The sequence below is a fragment of the Linepithema humile genome, chromosome 8, assembly GCF_040581485.1.
Source record: "Linepithema humile isolate Giens D197 chromosome 8, Lhum_UNIL_v1.0, whole genome shotgun sequence".
NCBI lineage: Eukaryota > Metazoa > Arthropoda > Insecta > Hymenoptera > Formicidae > Linepithema > Linepithema humile.
This window is the reverse complement of record NC_090135.1, coordinates 8259577-8278063: the sequence shown is the minus strand read 5'-3', so window position 1 is coordinate 8278063 and position 18487 is coordinate 8259577. Positions and strand designations below refer to the sequence as shown.

Sequence of the window (18487 nt, the reverse complement as noted above, 5' to 3'; positions counted from 1 at the left end):
TATTTAATTTTCGAGATCCCGCTATTTTATTTTTATCCCCGGGACTTTATACACTTCGTTGATTAACCCACCTCGCGAGGAATCTACCTAACTCATTCCCCCCCACGGGTCGTCGAAACGAAGAAAGCTGCGAGTTTGCATGGTGGGGTTGAAGAAGGGTTAGAGACGGAGAGGGGGAGAGGGAGTCGAGTTCAGGAGCGCACGGGCTTCTTCCGGGGGTTTGCGTTACTCACCGGATATAGAGATGTCTAAGCCCAGCCATCACTGAAATTGCCAGAGTTTACCTCTTCCGCCCTTTCCGCCGCACTCCATCTCTCTCCTTTGCTTCTCCTTCCACCACGCTCGAGTTTTCCTTTTCTCAACGCGGAGCTTCCGCCTTTAAAATGTTCGACTCCTGCCTTTCATTCTCCGGCTCATCCGGCTGCGGCTTTATTACAATGCGATTGTATTATCAAGATTTTAAGACTAGAAGTATCGGTCTTTCCCCGAGATCTCCTTCCTTTCAGCACTGCCTTGAGCTCTTCATATTAATCTGTCTTGTAGAGGTGGTTGATTTCACGGAGAAATCGATGAGCGATTTTATCGAATTACCTTGCCGGTGTTTATTCAAATGCTAACGACTGCTAACCACGTTCACTTATTGTCGCCGGTAATCGAATCCAAGTTTTTACATATGAATCCTTTCTCCGGTTTTTATTTGTTAAAAGTAAATACAATTATATAAACCTATTTTGATTTATTAAATATGAAATAAAGAATGAAATATTATTACTGTTTATTGAAATTTCGGAATATTTCTTTCAGTTTTTTTTATGTATCTTGAAAATTTATACACACTTTATACATTTAATTGTTTTATTCTAATACGGTGGAATAGATAATTGAATACTGATCGGAATTTCTTGCGGTCTCTGTCTCTAATTCGTCGATTACCTATATTATCAAAGCACATATGACATTCGCAAGCTTGCCGACGCGTGGGTGGCAAGACTGACGTTTTGCGTTCTAGCTAGAAATGCAGAGAATATCGGAGATCGAAGACGTCGACTTTGTCTGATGCGCGATCCGATACGCGATGTCGCTACGAACGACCTTAAAGAATGATGCCGCATTGCTTGTTTCGAGGTCGCTGTACTTCTTCGCGTTCCTTTGAGCTCGTGACACGCACGTTTCAGACGAATCTGCGATAAGCGAATGCCGAATATAACATTCCCTTCGACTTCGACCATGACCTTTACTACGCCGTTCCCGGCGTATCATCTTTCAAAGTATTATCTGGTAACACTCTCTGATAATAGCTGCTTTTTTCTTTGCAAAGTCCGTCAAAGAGAGAAAATCATATATGTACTACTTATATCATATCATATCTTATCTTATATCATATCATTTGGTAGACCTTACTGCGATGCATTGAAATCTTATATTTTAGAATTCTAGACCATTTCTTTGTTTAAAATATAAAATTTCTGCACGGTAGTAAAGAAAATATACATTCCAAAGTTATAATCTAACAAATGTTATGATATAACGTACAGCATAAAAATGAATAAAATGAACATTTTAAAACATTCTAGACCATTTCTTTCTTTAAAATATAATATTTCAATGCATCTCAGTAAAGTGCAAATAATATGATATAAGATTCTAAGACATAAAAATAAATGATCTAGAATGTTAAGCAGCTGATATTGAAAAGATCATTATTAAATAAAAGTTTTAAGTTTTTACATAATTAAATAATTAATTAATTTCTCTTATTGGCCGAATAGATAGATATAATTATTAAGGATCATTGAATTAAATACAATGAAACGTAAATATTAAATTTTATTTTAATCAGTGGTGTTTTCTTTTAATATTATATCTGATATGTTTAAAGCTAAAATGTGTGCGCGCAACGTTATGTTCTGGTATTTTCTAAATTTTGTAGAATTTCTACGTATCTTCTGCTTTTATCTATTGATATGTTATATCGAAACGTAAGTTCGGCTGTTAATAATGCATCTACGTCGATTATTTACGACTTTTCCGTCGATAACCAGACAGGTACGGAAACATGAAAGGCTAGAAGCAATGGTAAGAACACCGCCAATCGAAGGAGTCGTCTGCTTGGAAATGTCGTAGCACATCCAGACACAAACTATCCATATTTGATAAGTTTCTTATCAATTTCACTTGCATCGTACCGTGTTGGAAATTTTATTTCCTTTTCCTCGAACATTGTTAGTCATTCATTTCATTTCTTATGTTTTTTGAAGTTCGTAAAGAACTAATACTAAGAAGGACAATATTAGTTAATATTAAATCCTCTGTATTAAAAAGAAAACAAATTATTTGAAGATGGTGTTTCAAGGAGGACTATCTCGCAGTTACAAATCTGTTCACGCTTTGAAATTAATACCTGTTTTCTTTCGCAGATGGTGACAAGGACAAAGAAGATATTTGTCGGGGGATTATCGGCGCCGACGACGCTGGAGGACGTCAAAAATTACTTCGAACAATTCGGTCCAGTAAGTAGAAATATTCAGAAATTTACAATATTATTTGCAGTGCCCTGCATGCAGAGTTAACTTTGTTAAACTCGTCAGCTTTTTTTTCACAAAAATTGGAAATATTGTGCAAATTAAAAAAAATATTTCTTCGCGACCAAACATATGTGACAATTTTCATTGTAGCGTCACATTTATAACTAGCGAAAATTGCATATGCTTTTGAATTTAGAAAATTTACATGTAATGTATGCTACATTTCACCGGAGTCATGAGCAACGAGAGCAATATCATTGACTATCATTTCAGTTGGTTACATTATCGATGTATCGCACATCCTCACCATTTCCTCTCGCGTCGCAAAATCGAGCGGCACTGTCGACGACTGTGATTCATGGGATTTACATTGTTTAGTACTTTTGCATATTTTATTGGCCATTTCGCGCGGAACGCTATTGATTTTTGGACGAACAAGTGCACTCATTTCCATTTACACGACGTCAACAGCGCGCGACGACAATTCTGCCTCGCTGCAGTTCCCATGAATTTTGATCGTTATGGCTCATAACGGTGATATCGAGGTATCGCTATTTGGATTGTTTCAAAATGCGTGACATAATATTATTCACGTGCGAATGATCTCATTCACTCTCTAGTGGCCTGACTTGTTCATGGATTACAGAAAGTCAACCTTTGTTAATATCATCACAAAATCACTGTTCTCTCGGCTGTTCCGTATTTAGATTGCCTTTCATGAATTGAAGGTTATTTTCTTTATAAAAATATACGCAACAATGAAATTTCTTTTCAATCACGATAAATAGATTGAATATTTACATTAAAATTTTAAAATAAGAGTAATTATTTCTTCATTGAAAGATTCTCATTAAGAAAAGATATTTCAAAATAGAATCTTTCTTTCATTTAAAAATGACTCATTTATGTATGTCAAACTTCGGAAATCTCATCAGAGTACTTGATTTTTATTTTAAAATAAATTTTCGATTTTAAAACACTCGTGTTTGAAATACAGTGTGTCTTAAAGTTTCATATTTTCTTAATTATAGATATTATATTGATTAAAATTAGAAGAACTAATTATTTTTATTAAGAAAAATTGACTTCAAATTTATCGAATAATCTATCGCAACTTCTGACACATTTTATATAAATTAATTTTTCTTAACTATCAAAGTCTGGTGAAAATCTGAGTCTGACAGCTCGGTATGGGTACGAAGAACTTGTCTCATGTTGTTAAAATGTTGACCAATACTTTGCCATATATTGACAGTTGAAAGTACCAACTTATCACAAGATTCATTTGGGAATCTGAAACGTTCGTTAAAAGAATCTCGACATTCCAAACAGGAAATTGAGTGATTAATGAGCGATTAAACGAACTGTTTAACTGAACTATTTAGGACATTTTTTACTAATTAACCACCATCGAAAAATCTTTAGAGTGGATTATTGTTCGAGTTTCTTCATTTAACTGTCACGTCGATTTATTGAGTTCGATTGAAATCGGCAAGTAGCACACACACGCGATCTTTGATTTCAATTCCGGAACGGTTGCTCTAAATGGCTTTCCGCGAGGCAGTAATAATAAATGATTCTAATGGGGAAAGGTAGAATAATAGTTATTAAATAGAAAGTTTTCGGCTATTTGTCGTTCCCGAGCTAAAATCGTATCATGAAATTAGTGGAATCGTTGCATCCAAAGTATCTCACTTTTGAACATTATTTTTGAAACGAACAAGTTGCAATTTGTGTTAACTGCTCGCAAATATGGAATATAAAAGATTTTCTTCCATTATTATTATTGTGACCTCAATAATGTATAAATTTATTCTTGTAAAATAACAATCTTAAAAATTCTTATGGCATTTAATATTAATCGAATTCGAAGAGAACAACAAATATATTAGTCAAAAATAAACATTTAATCGTCAACTAGCGTTATTTGCTGGCTGCATTTAGATCGCGTGTAACAAACAAGTTACAAAGTTGACTCTGCGGCTCAATGTAACCGAATTCGCTGCGGGTCAGCCTAACAATAAAAGCACGCATGAGCATCGTGATAATACTTTTCCATTACGATAAATCGGATTTCTTGTCACGGTCAGGCACGTGCATGTATATCGTATGTTAAAGCCGGCGACGGAAATGATCGGAAGAACCGGCGCCGCTTATCATCGATAGCGGGAATCCGAGATACGGAAGGAAATTCGGCGCTGCCGAATGGCCGCATAATAAGGCGACCCCGGTCGTCCGTTTCAGACGCAGCCGGCGGATATAGAAATTTATTGGAAAACTTGGTCGATTCCAGCCGACAGATGTATGCTCGGCTCTCAGGTGACACGATGTAGTTTCGAGGAAGTCAGGGCTAGTGAAGTACGGTCGGAGGGCGGAGGAAGAAAGAAAAGGAAGCCGGGAGTGTGCGACGTTTGTCCGCAGCTTGCGGCGCACGAGCCAGAAATGGACTTGAGATATCAGAGCTCGTCGTGCTATCTGCGGCCTAACCCATCCCTAAAACTTCTCCCTCCCCCCCGTCCCCATCCTCTCTTTTCCCACGTTTCTCCGTCGAAAGTCCCACGTCCGTTTTGAATGCGGAGTTTCCGGCTCGTAGCGACTCCGACTTCGCCGCCGTCTGTGTATGTGTGTGTGTGTGTGACCCATATCGGAGATATCATCGGGCGTGCACGCGCGCGCTGGCGGACGTGTATGACGCCATTTCGGAATTCGACTCCTACGTACGTCGCATACACGCGAGCACTGCAAATCCGTGTTCACACCCACGTGCGCACACGATTGTGCTATATTCGCACTCGACGACGACTAACGGGCTGAACAAAAGTGAAGGGCGGAAATTTAAAGCTGCGCGATTTGCAAAGTAATCAGAATGCGCTTTCTTTTGCCGTACGTACGAACGGAAAATATGAATACCATTGTTTATCAGGTTCTCGCGCTTTTTCATTTAATACTCCCGGCTTCGTTTTCACGTTAGTCGATGATAATTATGCGAAGAGTTGCTATCCGAGTACTTCTAAATCTGGCAACAGTCTAAAAAGCTTTTGTTTTCACATCCGACCACCAAACAGATGACGGCTGCCTAATGTGAGTTTGCGGTTGTCGGTATCTACGAGCCGCGTTCGTGCCTGGAACGTAAACACACAAGTGCGAGGCAGATCCTGCCGTAAACTTCTATCACTCGCCGGGTCTCTCCGGGTCAGTCGAATGCTCCATCTCGTTGATACGTATCTGATTCCACTTTTGCTTCGCGGAAGCGGAGCGAGAGAACGAGCGTGAAAGCGGAGAGATTTCTGTCGACGAAATAGCTCGACCGCGATGTAGCTGATAAAGCTAATGGCATTGCCGGGAAATGCGTTATACTTATTGCTTTTCCGGCTTATGAAACTTTTTAAAAATGGCTATTACGCCGTTCTAATAAATATTTATACTCATCTATGATGTTGAAGAATCCGCGATAGTGTTTTCTATATACATTTCTAAGCAATGTTATTCAATTAGTTTTATATTCAATTTTGCATTACATATTCTTTCATATTTATACGAGTTCAACTTGATGATCTTAATGAATATTGGAGAACGAAAATTTTGTCTGAAAATTAATGTATCTATTTAAAGCAATGTTTTTCAATAAAAAGAATAATTCTTTTGCATAAATTTAAAAAAAAAACTTTAATAATGACAAATATGTATGTTTCGAAGACGTAAAAAATTTTTGAAGCAATATTTTAGCATATAAATTTTTAAACATAATATTAAATATTTTAGAATAATTTTACATAGAAATTATGCAACACTTTACTTTCACGATTTTGCTTATCCAACAAAGAGGACAATTTTTTGCACTGCTGTAAGCAAAAATACGCATATCAATGCGTGTTAACAAATATCTACATAGCAGCAACTTCCTGTCGTCATTAGAATTTGGAAAGAATCGAGTATAACGGTTGGCGTGAATGCAAATCTCGACTCGATATACATAAATTGGCGGCGAACCCTGCCCTCCTTCGTCCCTCGTCCAAGGCCGGCCGCGTATCGCAGACCGCCGCCAGCACGCGATTTAAAACTTAGATGAGGCCGTCCAGCGACGTTACCTGAAAAATGAATGGATCCCCGAAGAGAGCGAGAGCTTAATTGCGCTCGCTCTCAAACCCCCCGGCCTCCTTCTTCGGCAGTCGAAGAGCCGGAAACGAGAGTGGATGAAGCGGCAAGGCGATAAGGGTGGGAAAGGAACGGCGGTTAGCGGCGGAAAGCTAGATCTCTTTGACGCTGTACTTAACGGTCGACTTGAAATTAAGAAATTAAGAATTAATACGAACCTTGGAACCGGTCGTTCCGCCTCTTTCCGCCGGCAAAGGTCGCCCGCGTTTAATTCTCACACTGAGGAACAAATTTTTCAAGAAACGGGCCGTTCTCTGATCCGCGCCGCGATAAAGTTTGCTCGTTCAGATATCGAGAAGCGCTCGGTAATCGTTGCGCACTTGATCACGAGTGATGGCGGCTGAAAGCTTTGATGATTGCTTTACTTTGAAAGTGCAAAACAATGTTTTTTTTTATTGCTGCTTTCTTTCTGATTCGACAATTTAAAATTATAAAATTTTATTCCATTGTGAGCAGCCTCAATAAGCAAATATCGCAAATAATATTTTTAAATATATTAGTAACGCTTTTTTTTTTTTTGTAATATCTAAATGCGACAAAACAGCAGCGTTTTACGGCTACGTGTTTTTCGCGTAATTGCATCCAATTATAGTCTAACACGTGTCCGCTGTGACCAAAGTTTGAAGCGAAGGCACAAAATAGTTACGCGCTCTACGGCTGCACGCATTTCTCTCGCCGACTTCTATATTCGTCGGTAAATAATATTTCCAACGTTCGAACATTTTCGTTTTGTTCCTTTTCGCGTAGAATATTACCGCAGTCTACAATACATCACTTGCAATCGCGCGCACGCTTCCAATATTTGTTCGCCGTTTCGTTTTCACCTGTAGAACACGCGCGAGGGGAGTCCGCGCGGAAGGGGGGGGAGGGGACCCTGGGACTTCTGGGAGTTCTCCTGCGTCTGCGACCCTGCGCGGCTGCGTGGCTGAATAAATAAATTTAATGGCGCTTGTCACGTAGCAAAACGGGATAAATTCCGGGCGTCTGACAGCCATTTAAAACAATGCCGTCGCGAATACACGCCATTTGTAACCCGGTGCTTTTGTTTCACGTTGCTATTCATTCCCCTGCAACCCTCGCACCGCCGTCCCCCTCCCGCCGCCACCACCGTCACCTATTCTATATCCGCCGACGTCACCATCGTTCGACCAATCCGCGAACCGGGAAAGCCGCGCCGGCACGTTGATAGCGGACTGCGCTGTCGGATTCATGCTTCATTTTTTATCCCCGATAAAAATGCAATTAAGGCTCTTTGATAAGGCTCGAGTCGTACCCATTGTACCTCTTTCTCGACCTTATATCCCGATCCCATTCATCCCGACCGGTTGGAAATGCAACGGCCATTATTTGCGCGGAAAGATCGCTCGCCGTAAAATGTCAACGTCCTTCAGCCTGCAAGCCTCCCGTCTGATACGTAACGTGCTAAACCATACCGAGCGAATCGTGAATGCAATCCTAACTTTTATTTATTGTAGCTCCGATTATTCACCAATCTCAAAACTGCTATATTTTCTATTAAACGATCCGTGAAGGGGGGGCGCATTCTTTTAACATTTGACATCCCTATGCTTGGCTGGCTTTATTTGTTTCAATATGTCATTAATTATTTTTGCAAAGATATTTCAAAGTTTATCTGGAAAATGTGCAAATTAACATATTGCTTCGATAAATTTTTCACCGAGCGAATGCGTCTCTCGTGCGACACTCAATTATTATTATTACACTCGCACAAAGTTGGACTCGATTTTCGCGAAACAAACTCCCGTACGGGCATCTGAACTCGCGGAAATACCCGAGGATTAGTTGCGCGTCTGTCTCGAAAGAGCAGGAAACGGGTGGGTAGTCGCGTAACAGCACTTCGCGGGCGCTTTTTTCCCGTCGTCGCGACGTAACCGCCGTATATCACGTTATGGCGCTTATCAGACGGGCGTATATCTCGGGCGTTTCGCTCGTGACAACGTGAGAGAAAGAGAGAGAGAGAGTGTGTGTGTGTGAGGGGGGTCGGGAGAGCGTAATTCCGCTTTTTCTTTCGAAATTTCTCAGGCTCGAATGGCGGGAGCCAGCACGACGCGACGCCGCTTGCGCGCGCGGGAGCATTCCTTTTTCGGGGATGAAGAGAACCGCCGCCGCCCGTTCTCGCTCGGGCGAGGGTGCTCGGGCGTGCGGAATGAAATTTATGAGGGTCCTTTATTCCGGCACTTAAAGGGACGCGTAGGGGGAGAGGGAGGGGAAAAGCCTCGACTTAAGTTTGAGCAATTTATTAATTTCCCCGTATTTCGGCACGACCGTGGGCGACGCGCCTCGTTCCGCCTCCTCCCCCTTGAAAAAGAGATCACGCTCTCTTCGCTCCCCCCCCCTCCTCCCCTCCCCCTCCGAGTCTTGAATGTGCGTCCTCCGCTCCCCGGAGCCGGTCCACGGGCGAATCGTACATCACACGCGTGTCACGAGAAGAAGTTTAACGTCGCCCACAAATCGTGCCGCGCGCATTTTTACGTCCCTAGTCGAGGAAATCCTTAAGTCCGCCGAACAGATGATAATTTATTATTTCGCCACACATGCATTATATTCCCCTGACCGTATCGCATTCGCGGCGCAACACTTCCAGCCGTGTTAGGTCGCGGTACTGAATGCATATTCATAATTAATATTCATTATATTTGCTTTGTCGCATTTATCATCACTATTTAGAGTGACCTAATTTGCATTTGGGTAGTGACACGTTGGCGCAAAATTTCGTGCCATTTTGATAACGTACGTGCGCGTATGTATTTTAAGCATGCTTTATTTTAGCAAGTTGCGGATTTTTTATTTAAAAAGTTACTTTCGTCCGACGAATATACGTAGCTTTGCTGCTCATTTGATAATGATTGCGCAAAATCAACTTTTGATTTGGTTCGGAATACATTTCGCTTGAAAATATTCTTCTATCCCAATAAGCTCGTCGCACGATTGCTATACGGAGCTTTTGTCTGGCGATGCAAGCATCATTAGCGTCGAGCGTAATGAGCACGCTAATCACCAACAGACCGCGTGCTGTACGCCGGAGTATCCAAAAGAGAAAGAAAAATATTATATGCTGAGACACGCGGCTACAAGAACCAGAGCGAATGTGTGCGTACGATAGTGGATGTGTGATAGTGTGTGCGTGTGTGTGAAGAGATGAAGAATTGCTTTGTTAGTCTTGTCACTGTTCAAATTTTGCAGAAAAATGATAGAATTTGCGGTGAGTGAAATTGACTTGCCATTAACAATATCTCTCGCATTTACATCTCTAATTATTTTAGCTTTAAAAATGAAAATAAAAAAAAGAGATAAATCAGGTGAAAAATAAGAAAAAAAGACGAAGAATATATGCGGAGGAAAAATACAATTATTGGAACGAATAGATTATTTTAGATTCCGATCTGTTGCGCGCAATTATATTGTGTTATACGCGGAATATAAAGGTATATGTTTTACAATTCAACATTTGTGTATTGTTGCTGCGGGAAATGTAAAACGAGTAATAATAATATCAATAATATCAATGCGCTGCGAAACACGTTACATCATTGTATAACGAGTGCTATTTTACTGATTTGACACGGCTCTTTCTCCGTCACGAGATAGGGTGCCGCCTAATTATCGCGATTTCGATTTACGATTGCATCTCTTTCAAGCTTCAGGATTTAATTCATTAGTCACGTTGATTAACGCATTTATTATTTCGGTAATTACGTAAATGTAAATACACCGCTATTCATTTATTCGCGCGCATTATTATAATTAGCTGCTATTCACGATCCTTATCATTTTATATCTGATATCACAATTATTTACTTTGAATTATCATTCTATATGTTAATTCTCATTGATGAAATATATTAAATTGTTAATTATTGCTAATTTAAATACACTGAAATTAAGAAAAAAAATTTAAGAGTTTTTAGATTTAATTTATAATTGAAATCGTTCGCATTATTTAGCATCTTAATCTTGCTGGTCGCAAATTGGATTCTATCGATAGTTTATGTGGATTAAACCAATTAATCTAACCAATTTAAGAGATTTGGAGATTTCGTATTAAATTTGGCATTTCAAGGATAGCTCTCTAATGGACATGCTCTGAGTTTTAAGAAGATTATTGATTTCGGAATTATACTATATTTACTGCAGAAACGAACGAGTTATTATACGTTATTTTACGCGGCGATTTCGCGAAATCTGTTTAGAATTGATTTAAATCCGAGTTCCGCTCTCTCCGAGTAGTAAGGTGTGGAGTGGAGCGTAAACCAGCGGCCATTTACATTCTCAGACAACACGATTCGTGTTACGCAAGTATTTGCCCGGCCGTTTCGGAGCAAGGAACAGACACGGAACAACTTCGAGTGAAGTGCCGCTTTAACACCGAACTCGTATCGTTTTACACTCGCATGTTTTGTTCCCTTATTTCTGCGCTAACTGCGTGCGGGAAGCGAGGCCGCTCGTTTGTCCGCGAACGCTGTATCTTGTAATTACCGTAATTATTGTCGTGATCGAAAGTTGAAATAATACACGGGAGAAGGATTTTCATCGTCCTATTGCGGCGTTTCACGAACGTCCGCTTGATTTGTTGGAATTACTCGAACCGAAAATATTCGCATTGTGTTTTGCGGACGACCAATCAAGCCAAAAATTTACACACGAGAAATGTCAAACGTTTAGCCCTTTAAACGAGTTAAAATGTCATTTTTGGGGTTCCAAAATTATTGACTCTCTGTCAACATTTAAACTTAAAAGAGGCGAATGTATTAATTTAATAATAAATGAAATATTTATTATCGAATCGAAATTCGTAATAAACTTTTCGAGATAATAACAAACTTATATTCGATGGCATACTTTTTCAACGACTGAAATAAGGGAACCTTTATCAACTATACATTTTTTTTTAATACACGTCGATGTTACTTGTCATCAAAAAAGATTATGATGGTATTCATCGGCGTCATTTATCTGCGAGATAATAACAGACCTATATTAAAGATCGGTCGTGCGAGGGAGAAAGCATTGAGAAGGTGGAACGGCAGCGAGAGGCTGCAGTTAACAGTCCCGTTAAACATTAACTGCCGTTCTGCAGTTTTCCCCCATAACTCTAGGTTAACTTTGATTGCAGCTAACGGCCCCCGGGGATAGTACGTTTAAGAGGAAGCTAGGATAGGTAGCGGGGGAGGGGATGCGCGGCAGAATGAGTTGATGAAGGAGAGCGGGCAAGAAGGGGGGGAGAGAGAGAGAGTCACGAGAGAAGGGCGATGGAGGATGGGAAAAGGTTGGAGACTACAGGAGGCATCTTATAACTTCTTATAATTACTCAAGACTCGAGGGTTTAACTGCTGTTTAATTTCATTCGGCAATTAACTCGCGCTTTATCGGCGCTCGAAACACCTCGAGCCATCGTCTCGGACAGCCATCGACTACCATTTTATCGTCCGCGGCAAAGTATCTGCATTGTTCCACGTGCCAAATCTGTAATCGCGGAAACGCGCTGATTATGATTTTGCATCTCGGGGGAAGATTTAACTGCAGTTTGAATTTTCAGAAAAGGTTTGTCTCTGAATAATGTTATGTTGTAAAAGCCGTAATTGACAAAATGCACGGTAATTGCTGCTTTTTGATTAAAGTCGTGTCGTAAACTTCGCAATTACGTCGTCTACACGGGTTGTTTACGTTTTGCCTATGTTATGCTTGCACAGTTTTTTTTATGTAGAAAGTGTAAATTATGTAAACAATTATAATTAGATCGATTAATAATTAACTTATCTAATTTTGATATTAATTGCGATGATATTCAAGTCTGAGAACGGTTGTTTCTCGCAGAATCGCGAGGAGGCATTCATCTCAATTCCTGCATTATTATTTTTATTTATCTTACAGAGTTTTAATTTTCTATACAGCTACATCCATTTTTCAACACTAGTGGTAAATGGCATTGCTTGTCCATATATGTCCGTGCAGCATGCACAAGTTGTGAATCAAAAATACTCCGTGCACGGATTTAATTTTGTAACACAATACAATGTGATTCCGACTTTAAAATAGAGACGCAAATATTTTGTTACTGACAAATAAACTAGAAAAAAAAATAAGAATAAAATCGGCGCATTGCTAGAATAGACACAATCACTAATTATTAATTACGAATAGGGTTTTGTAGCAAATAATTAGAAATAAATGCACGACAGTATTTTTCGACAATATTGAAAAATGTAGGTTTGCAGGTTTATTTTTAAAAAAGAATGCAAATAATAGAACTGCACAATAGTCTATAAGTATCCCACGAGAAATGTCGAGATAATCGCTTTTAGACTTCTTTTGGATTTAATAAGAATAATTCGAACCTAAATTTAATAAAAATACATAGCTACTCTTTACATCACATGTTATTTTCTCATGTAGATTACGTTAAAAATAATTTACATTATCCACACGTGAATGGAATGTTATAATTTACGCGTGAAGCAGCGACATTATGTACGGAAGATATATTCTTCGCTTCCAACTTTCATATTTCATTAATGTCGATGCTGGACAAGAGTAACGTGTTTGTCAAACGGCATCGTTAAACAGCATGAATCGCATTAACCGCCAAATAACTATTTCTGCTTTCCGCGAGGATGCGTTTCAACCGAGCGAAGGAGGACACCCCTAGCGTCCATAGCTGAAATTGCAATCGTCGCGGTGGGCTGTAAATTAAAAGGCAGACAACGAGCGTTTGCAGCTGACAAGTAATGAGGCGTATAATGATTTTATCGGGCAATTGCCGGTGTTTCATGTTGCAATGCCGATTGGACGAGAATAATGGTTCGTCCGCATGAGGCATTCGATCGTTGATTGCCCATTCGGCTGTCTGGCTCGGACGCGCGCTGCGTTTGACCGCCCCGACATCGTTTTTCCCCAACCCTCTGAAAAGGGATATAACTATGACGTCCCAAACCGAAATCTCGCTGCACGATCTACAATCCGATACATTGCGACGTTTTCTAATCTGGATTTTAATAGTCCACCGATATCACATCCTCGCTAAAGAAACATCGATCAAAAAATCTCCTTTGCTTCTTGAACTTGAATTATTATTTAAAAAATATGTGTGAGTAACATATTTGTTAGTAAAGCCGTAACTTAATTGCATCCGCAATTTATCGGACTAACGTTAATTACAGATTTCAATGAAATAAGTAGAATAACAATTAAATTGTCGAGCAATCGAACACTCTTCTTGCGTTGACTCTGCGTAAAATTTTACACGCGCCCGTCGCCCATTTGCATATTCGTTGAAAATAATCCACTCGAATTAATTTAATTAGCCGGAAATCGCGATGGTCGTAGATGCGAAAGCGAGGACGAGAGGAATAGAGTTGCGAGAGGAATGAGCGAGGCTACTCTGCATAGATAGAGTGGCGCTACCGGCATGCTGGATTCACTCCTGATGAAATTTGTTTATGCAAATAATTCGCTACAGCTATGGAGAATCGTTGAGGCGGCGAGTATCGTTCTCCTTTTTCTTCCTACGCTGTTCATCTATATTTCAAGTAGTACAGTCGCACCATAAACGGACCTTTTTCGTCCGTCTTTTACATTGCCGAATTAAAGCGTTCGTTACTCGAAATTTTTATAGTATTATTTTAAAATAACGAACCAGAAAACCAACAAGCGTGAAACTCCGTGCAATTATATTTGAAAATACATTGTCTCGGACTATCGACACGGCGTGAAAATGTTTTCACATCCTTTGTAATCCGCGTGGATTCAAGTGGCTGAGACTCATTGTCAGTGCGCTACAGTGCCCGCGGGAGAATATCTCAGCACGAAAAATGGCGTCTAGATTACGAGTTTATCTAAATGGCCTTAGGAACGCGGGAGTCGCGCTAGAGTGACGCCCAGATTATAGGGCGAGCCGAGTCACGGACGCGAGCTAGAAATGTTTATGGTTTCGTGACAGAGAAAATTGTGTTCTCGAAATAAACTTTCAAGCGAGACAATTCCTAAAGGTTTTTCCCGTCCTTTCTAACATTGCAGGTAAAACTAACAAATCGTGAGAAAAAGAGAAAAACTATTAAACGGGAAAGCGCAAATGGGAACTTGTGAATACTTGCAGAACACGAGAATTTTTAGCCAAACGACAATTGAATGAAATAAGATATTTTATGGAATTGATCTTGTTCCAATTTTTTCTAAATTTGTAAAAATCAATGACAAACTCATCAAGGAACTCGTAAGAAAGACGCGATTTTCGGGAAATTTTCTGTATATTTCCTGACGAGACAGCACGGGAATTTACGCTCGGGAGATGAGATCACTCTTAGCAAGCAAGTGTTTTCATTCGGAATGTAGCGACGTTCGTTGATCGAAATCGAAGCTACCATCGGAAGATGAGGTTAAAATCCAATAGTCCGACACAACCCTCGGGGGACGATGAAGGTGATGGGGATGCAGGAGTTCCAACATGGGACGGCACCCTCCGAATTACGAGCGGATGACGAAATTTTGATTTTCTTGGCCGAGACGGTTTCCCTCGCTCCCCCACGCTTCATTCGTTTATTTGATTTTAAACCACGACGAGGCGACCCTCACGACCCTTCGGCGACTATCTTGTCGCAACTCCTTCCTCCAATTTCGCGCAGGGAGTATGCGAGAAAACGCTCCTCTACAAAATCTCTTACTTCTTTCATCGCTCTCACGGCCTTCCTTCGCCGTTATTTTCCGGTCTTTTGGCACGGCTATAATACCGAGGAATTTTATCGTTCTGGAAGATTTAACGATTGCGGCAATAAGAATTTTGCATTCAAGCACTATATTATAAATTACTATGCTACAGATATATAATCAATAAAGTTTTTTCTTATTGCACGAAAAGGATATTGATATTTCGATAATTTCTTTAAAAAACAATCACCAATTTTAGATTGGCGAAGAAATTGTGAGCTAAAAGAAAATGTAGTAATTTCTCGAAACATTTCGTAAGAACATGCTGCTACTGTAATAATAATACCGTAAGAATTATTAATAATAATTCTTGTCACAAGCGACACGTCATTTAATCTGGTGAGTGTTCGGATATATGGGCCGGGGTGCAATTTTGTCTCTCGGGCTCTCTCTCAGGAGGCTTCTGATGGTAAAATCCTTTGAGTACGAGCCCGCAGCTGGATCTTCTTAAGATTAGTTGTTAGGTGGGTTAAGTTTCCGCCTGTGTGTATGTGTGTGCGTGCACTTTCGCACGTGTGCGCAAACAAAGCGGTCCTCCGTACTTATCGCCGCTTGGAGTATTTTGCTTGTCGAGTGTAAATAACTACCGGTATTTATACGAGTTATATCTCGGCAGGATGTATTATAAATAAAGGCGCAAATTGCATTAAAACAAAATGTATTAATTCGATAGATAGTCCTGTGTCTAGATAATTGAAGCAGTTACGTCAAGAATCGATCAGACCGTATTCTTATTTCACATTTTATCACTTGGAATATAATTTACGATGTTTTTTTTTTACTTAATAAAAATGAATATGTATATTGTTTAACTCTTGTGCAATTTTGTGCCTGCTTTTATGAAAACAAGCCATTTAAGAAGTTTTTTTATATTACCAATTAAAAATTGGTTCAACTTGTAGTTTCAATAAGCCAATATTAACAAAAGTGCTTTTGTAACAGTTGCTTACCTTCGTGTATGGCTTTAAAAGTTACAGTAAATATAAAAGCGAGAAAATAAACAATTAAATTATTACGTTACTCGGCGGTGCGATTTTATTTGTTTAGAGGAATGTTCAATGGAGCTTTTTCCGAGGAATTAATATTGCATCAATTTATTCCCACTTGCCATTCGATTTACATGTTTTTCGAAATTATCTTTTAATCGAAATTTGCATTTCACGTTTGAGTGTGCGAGTTAGTAGCGAACAGATATTCTTTAATATAACAAAAAGCGTATTCATAACATAATTTGGTAGAATTTATTGAAATAAATAAAGCGCTCACACACATACACACAAATAAAGCGACCCGATGTAGAAGGTATTTTCATATATATTGAAAGAATATAAGAGAGACATACGCGTCACTTATTTTTCCGCACACAAAAAATTTACATTTCGCAATCGATGAAAAAAAACTGTTTTTTTTTTTTAGATTTAAACCAAATCAAATAAACATTAATTTTTCAATGCCCATAGTTTCGGACTAAAACAGCAGTCTATTTCTTCTCTATTTATTCACGCTTCATAGTTCTGTGATTTTTCCGCAACGATGCTTTGTCGTTGCGCATCCGGCCGCTTCCGGTGCGCCAGGGCCGGAAACAAGATGGCCGGCGCCGACGTGGCCGCGATGAAATATTAGCGGAAAAGCTGGTACCCGGGACGAGAGGGACGCGAATACTGGGCCCCCGGGAAATTTCGGAAAATCTTTCTCCCTCTTTCCCCAATTCTCTGGCGGCACCAATATCAGTCGCGGACCAACGTCTTGCCAGTGTACTTCTATTCCGCCAAAGTGAACACCCTTGGTTTTACTCGTAGGCTCTACATTCATCTTGGCACCTCGTGCTTCACTGCGCGGAATGCATACAGCAGCGGTAACGGTGAAAACTTTATGAAGAGAGAGAGAGAGAGAGAGAGAGAGAGAGAGAGAGAGAGAACAGAAGCAGAAATAAACGATCGGTATTCCTTGTAAAGGATCAGCCGTCTTAACTAAGATTAAAGATGTCAGGAAAAAATGCATTAAATTGAACGAATTTTCTGAAAACAAATTATCCTGCTTCATTTATCATAATCGTATTTAACGTAAGTGTTTCATTGGCGTTAAGCGTACAATAAAAACACGAAGACCTGTAATATTTGTAGCAGAAATATAAAATTTTAAAGTTCGAACAGTATCGCGTTTTATCGCTACAAAGATATTAATGGAAAGAAAATATGACAGAAGATAATAGCTATCGATGGTAGCATTTATCATATAGCTAATACCAATTCTGATAAAAATGTATTGAGCATTGTTACATCGGAATTAAAAGTAATATGAAGTGGAGCCATTTTGAATTACGTTAGTAGATCTCGCGAGAGTTCAGTCGCGGAGAGAATGCGACGGTAAGGTTGCATCACCGTTGCAAACACATACATTTTTAAGTGATCGTATATTTCGGTTAGACCACGCCGAGGGCACATTTCACTGACACGTTGGCGTGCCCCGTTAATGTCCGCCATGCAACAAACGCCACCTTTTGCCTCGACCCTAGACACTTCTAAATAAACATTTCATAGAAAGTAAAATTTATGTTCCAGTGGTGAAAGTACAATTGGTATGCGTATAGAATGCACGACATACAATTAAATAAGGATACGTAAAATATAGAAATTATCTGGAAATGATCTCTAAATGAACAATGCGATCACGGCCTGCTTTGTGAGTTAAATAAGCCGCAAAACCCATTGATTTTGAAATTAGATTAGTGTTTTTCTCATTTCTTTACACTTTAAGTTTTAATATATACGTTTTTTTCTGTCATGCGTGTAGTTTTGATTAATCGTTTTTATTAATTTGTAACGAGAAGAAATGCATTAAATTGAACAATTTTATTTGCATCGAGAAAGACACGACGAAATATATAATTCTATAAAAGAATAAATGTAAAAGTAGAGGTGAAAATAATTTTATTCGCTGATCGGGAGACTTAAACTTTGTCATTAGCGAGAATACGCAATTTCGAGATTGCCAAAGGGAATAATTGGAGTTGGAGGTGACGAATCCAGTAATATTGGCAAAAGCGATTAGCTTCATCTCGAAAGAGTAACGCAGCGCGAGCATAA

At 39.4% G+C, this 18487-nt stretch overlaps 1 protein-coding gene across 11 annotated transcripts in view; it reads left to right on the top strand.

The window, feature by feature from the left end:
- Nucleotides 1-18487, top strand: part of Rbp6 (RNA-binding protein 6) — a 581361-nt gene that overhangs the window by 409874 nt on the left and 153000 nt on the right. For all 11 annotated transcript variants that reach the window (XM_012364145.2, XM_067360265.1, XM_067360264.1 and 8 more), the window contains one exon: nucleotides 2418-2510. In XM_012364145.2, the coding sequence (XP_012219568.1) occupies nucleotides 2418-2510 (93 nt within the window). The remainder of the gene's footprint in view (nucleotides 1-2417; nucleotides 2511-18487) is intronic.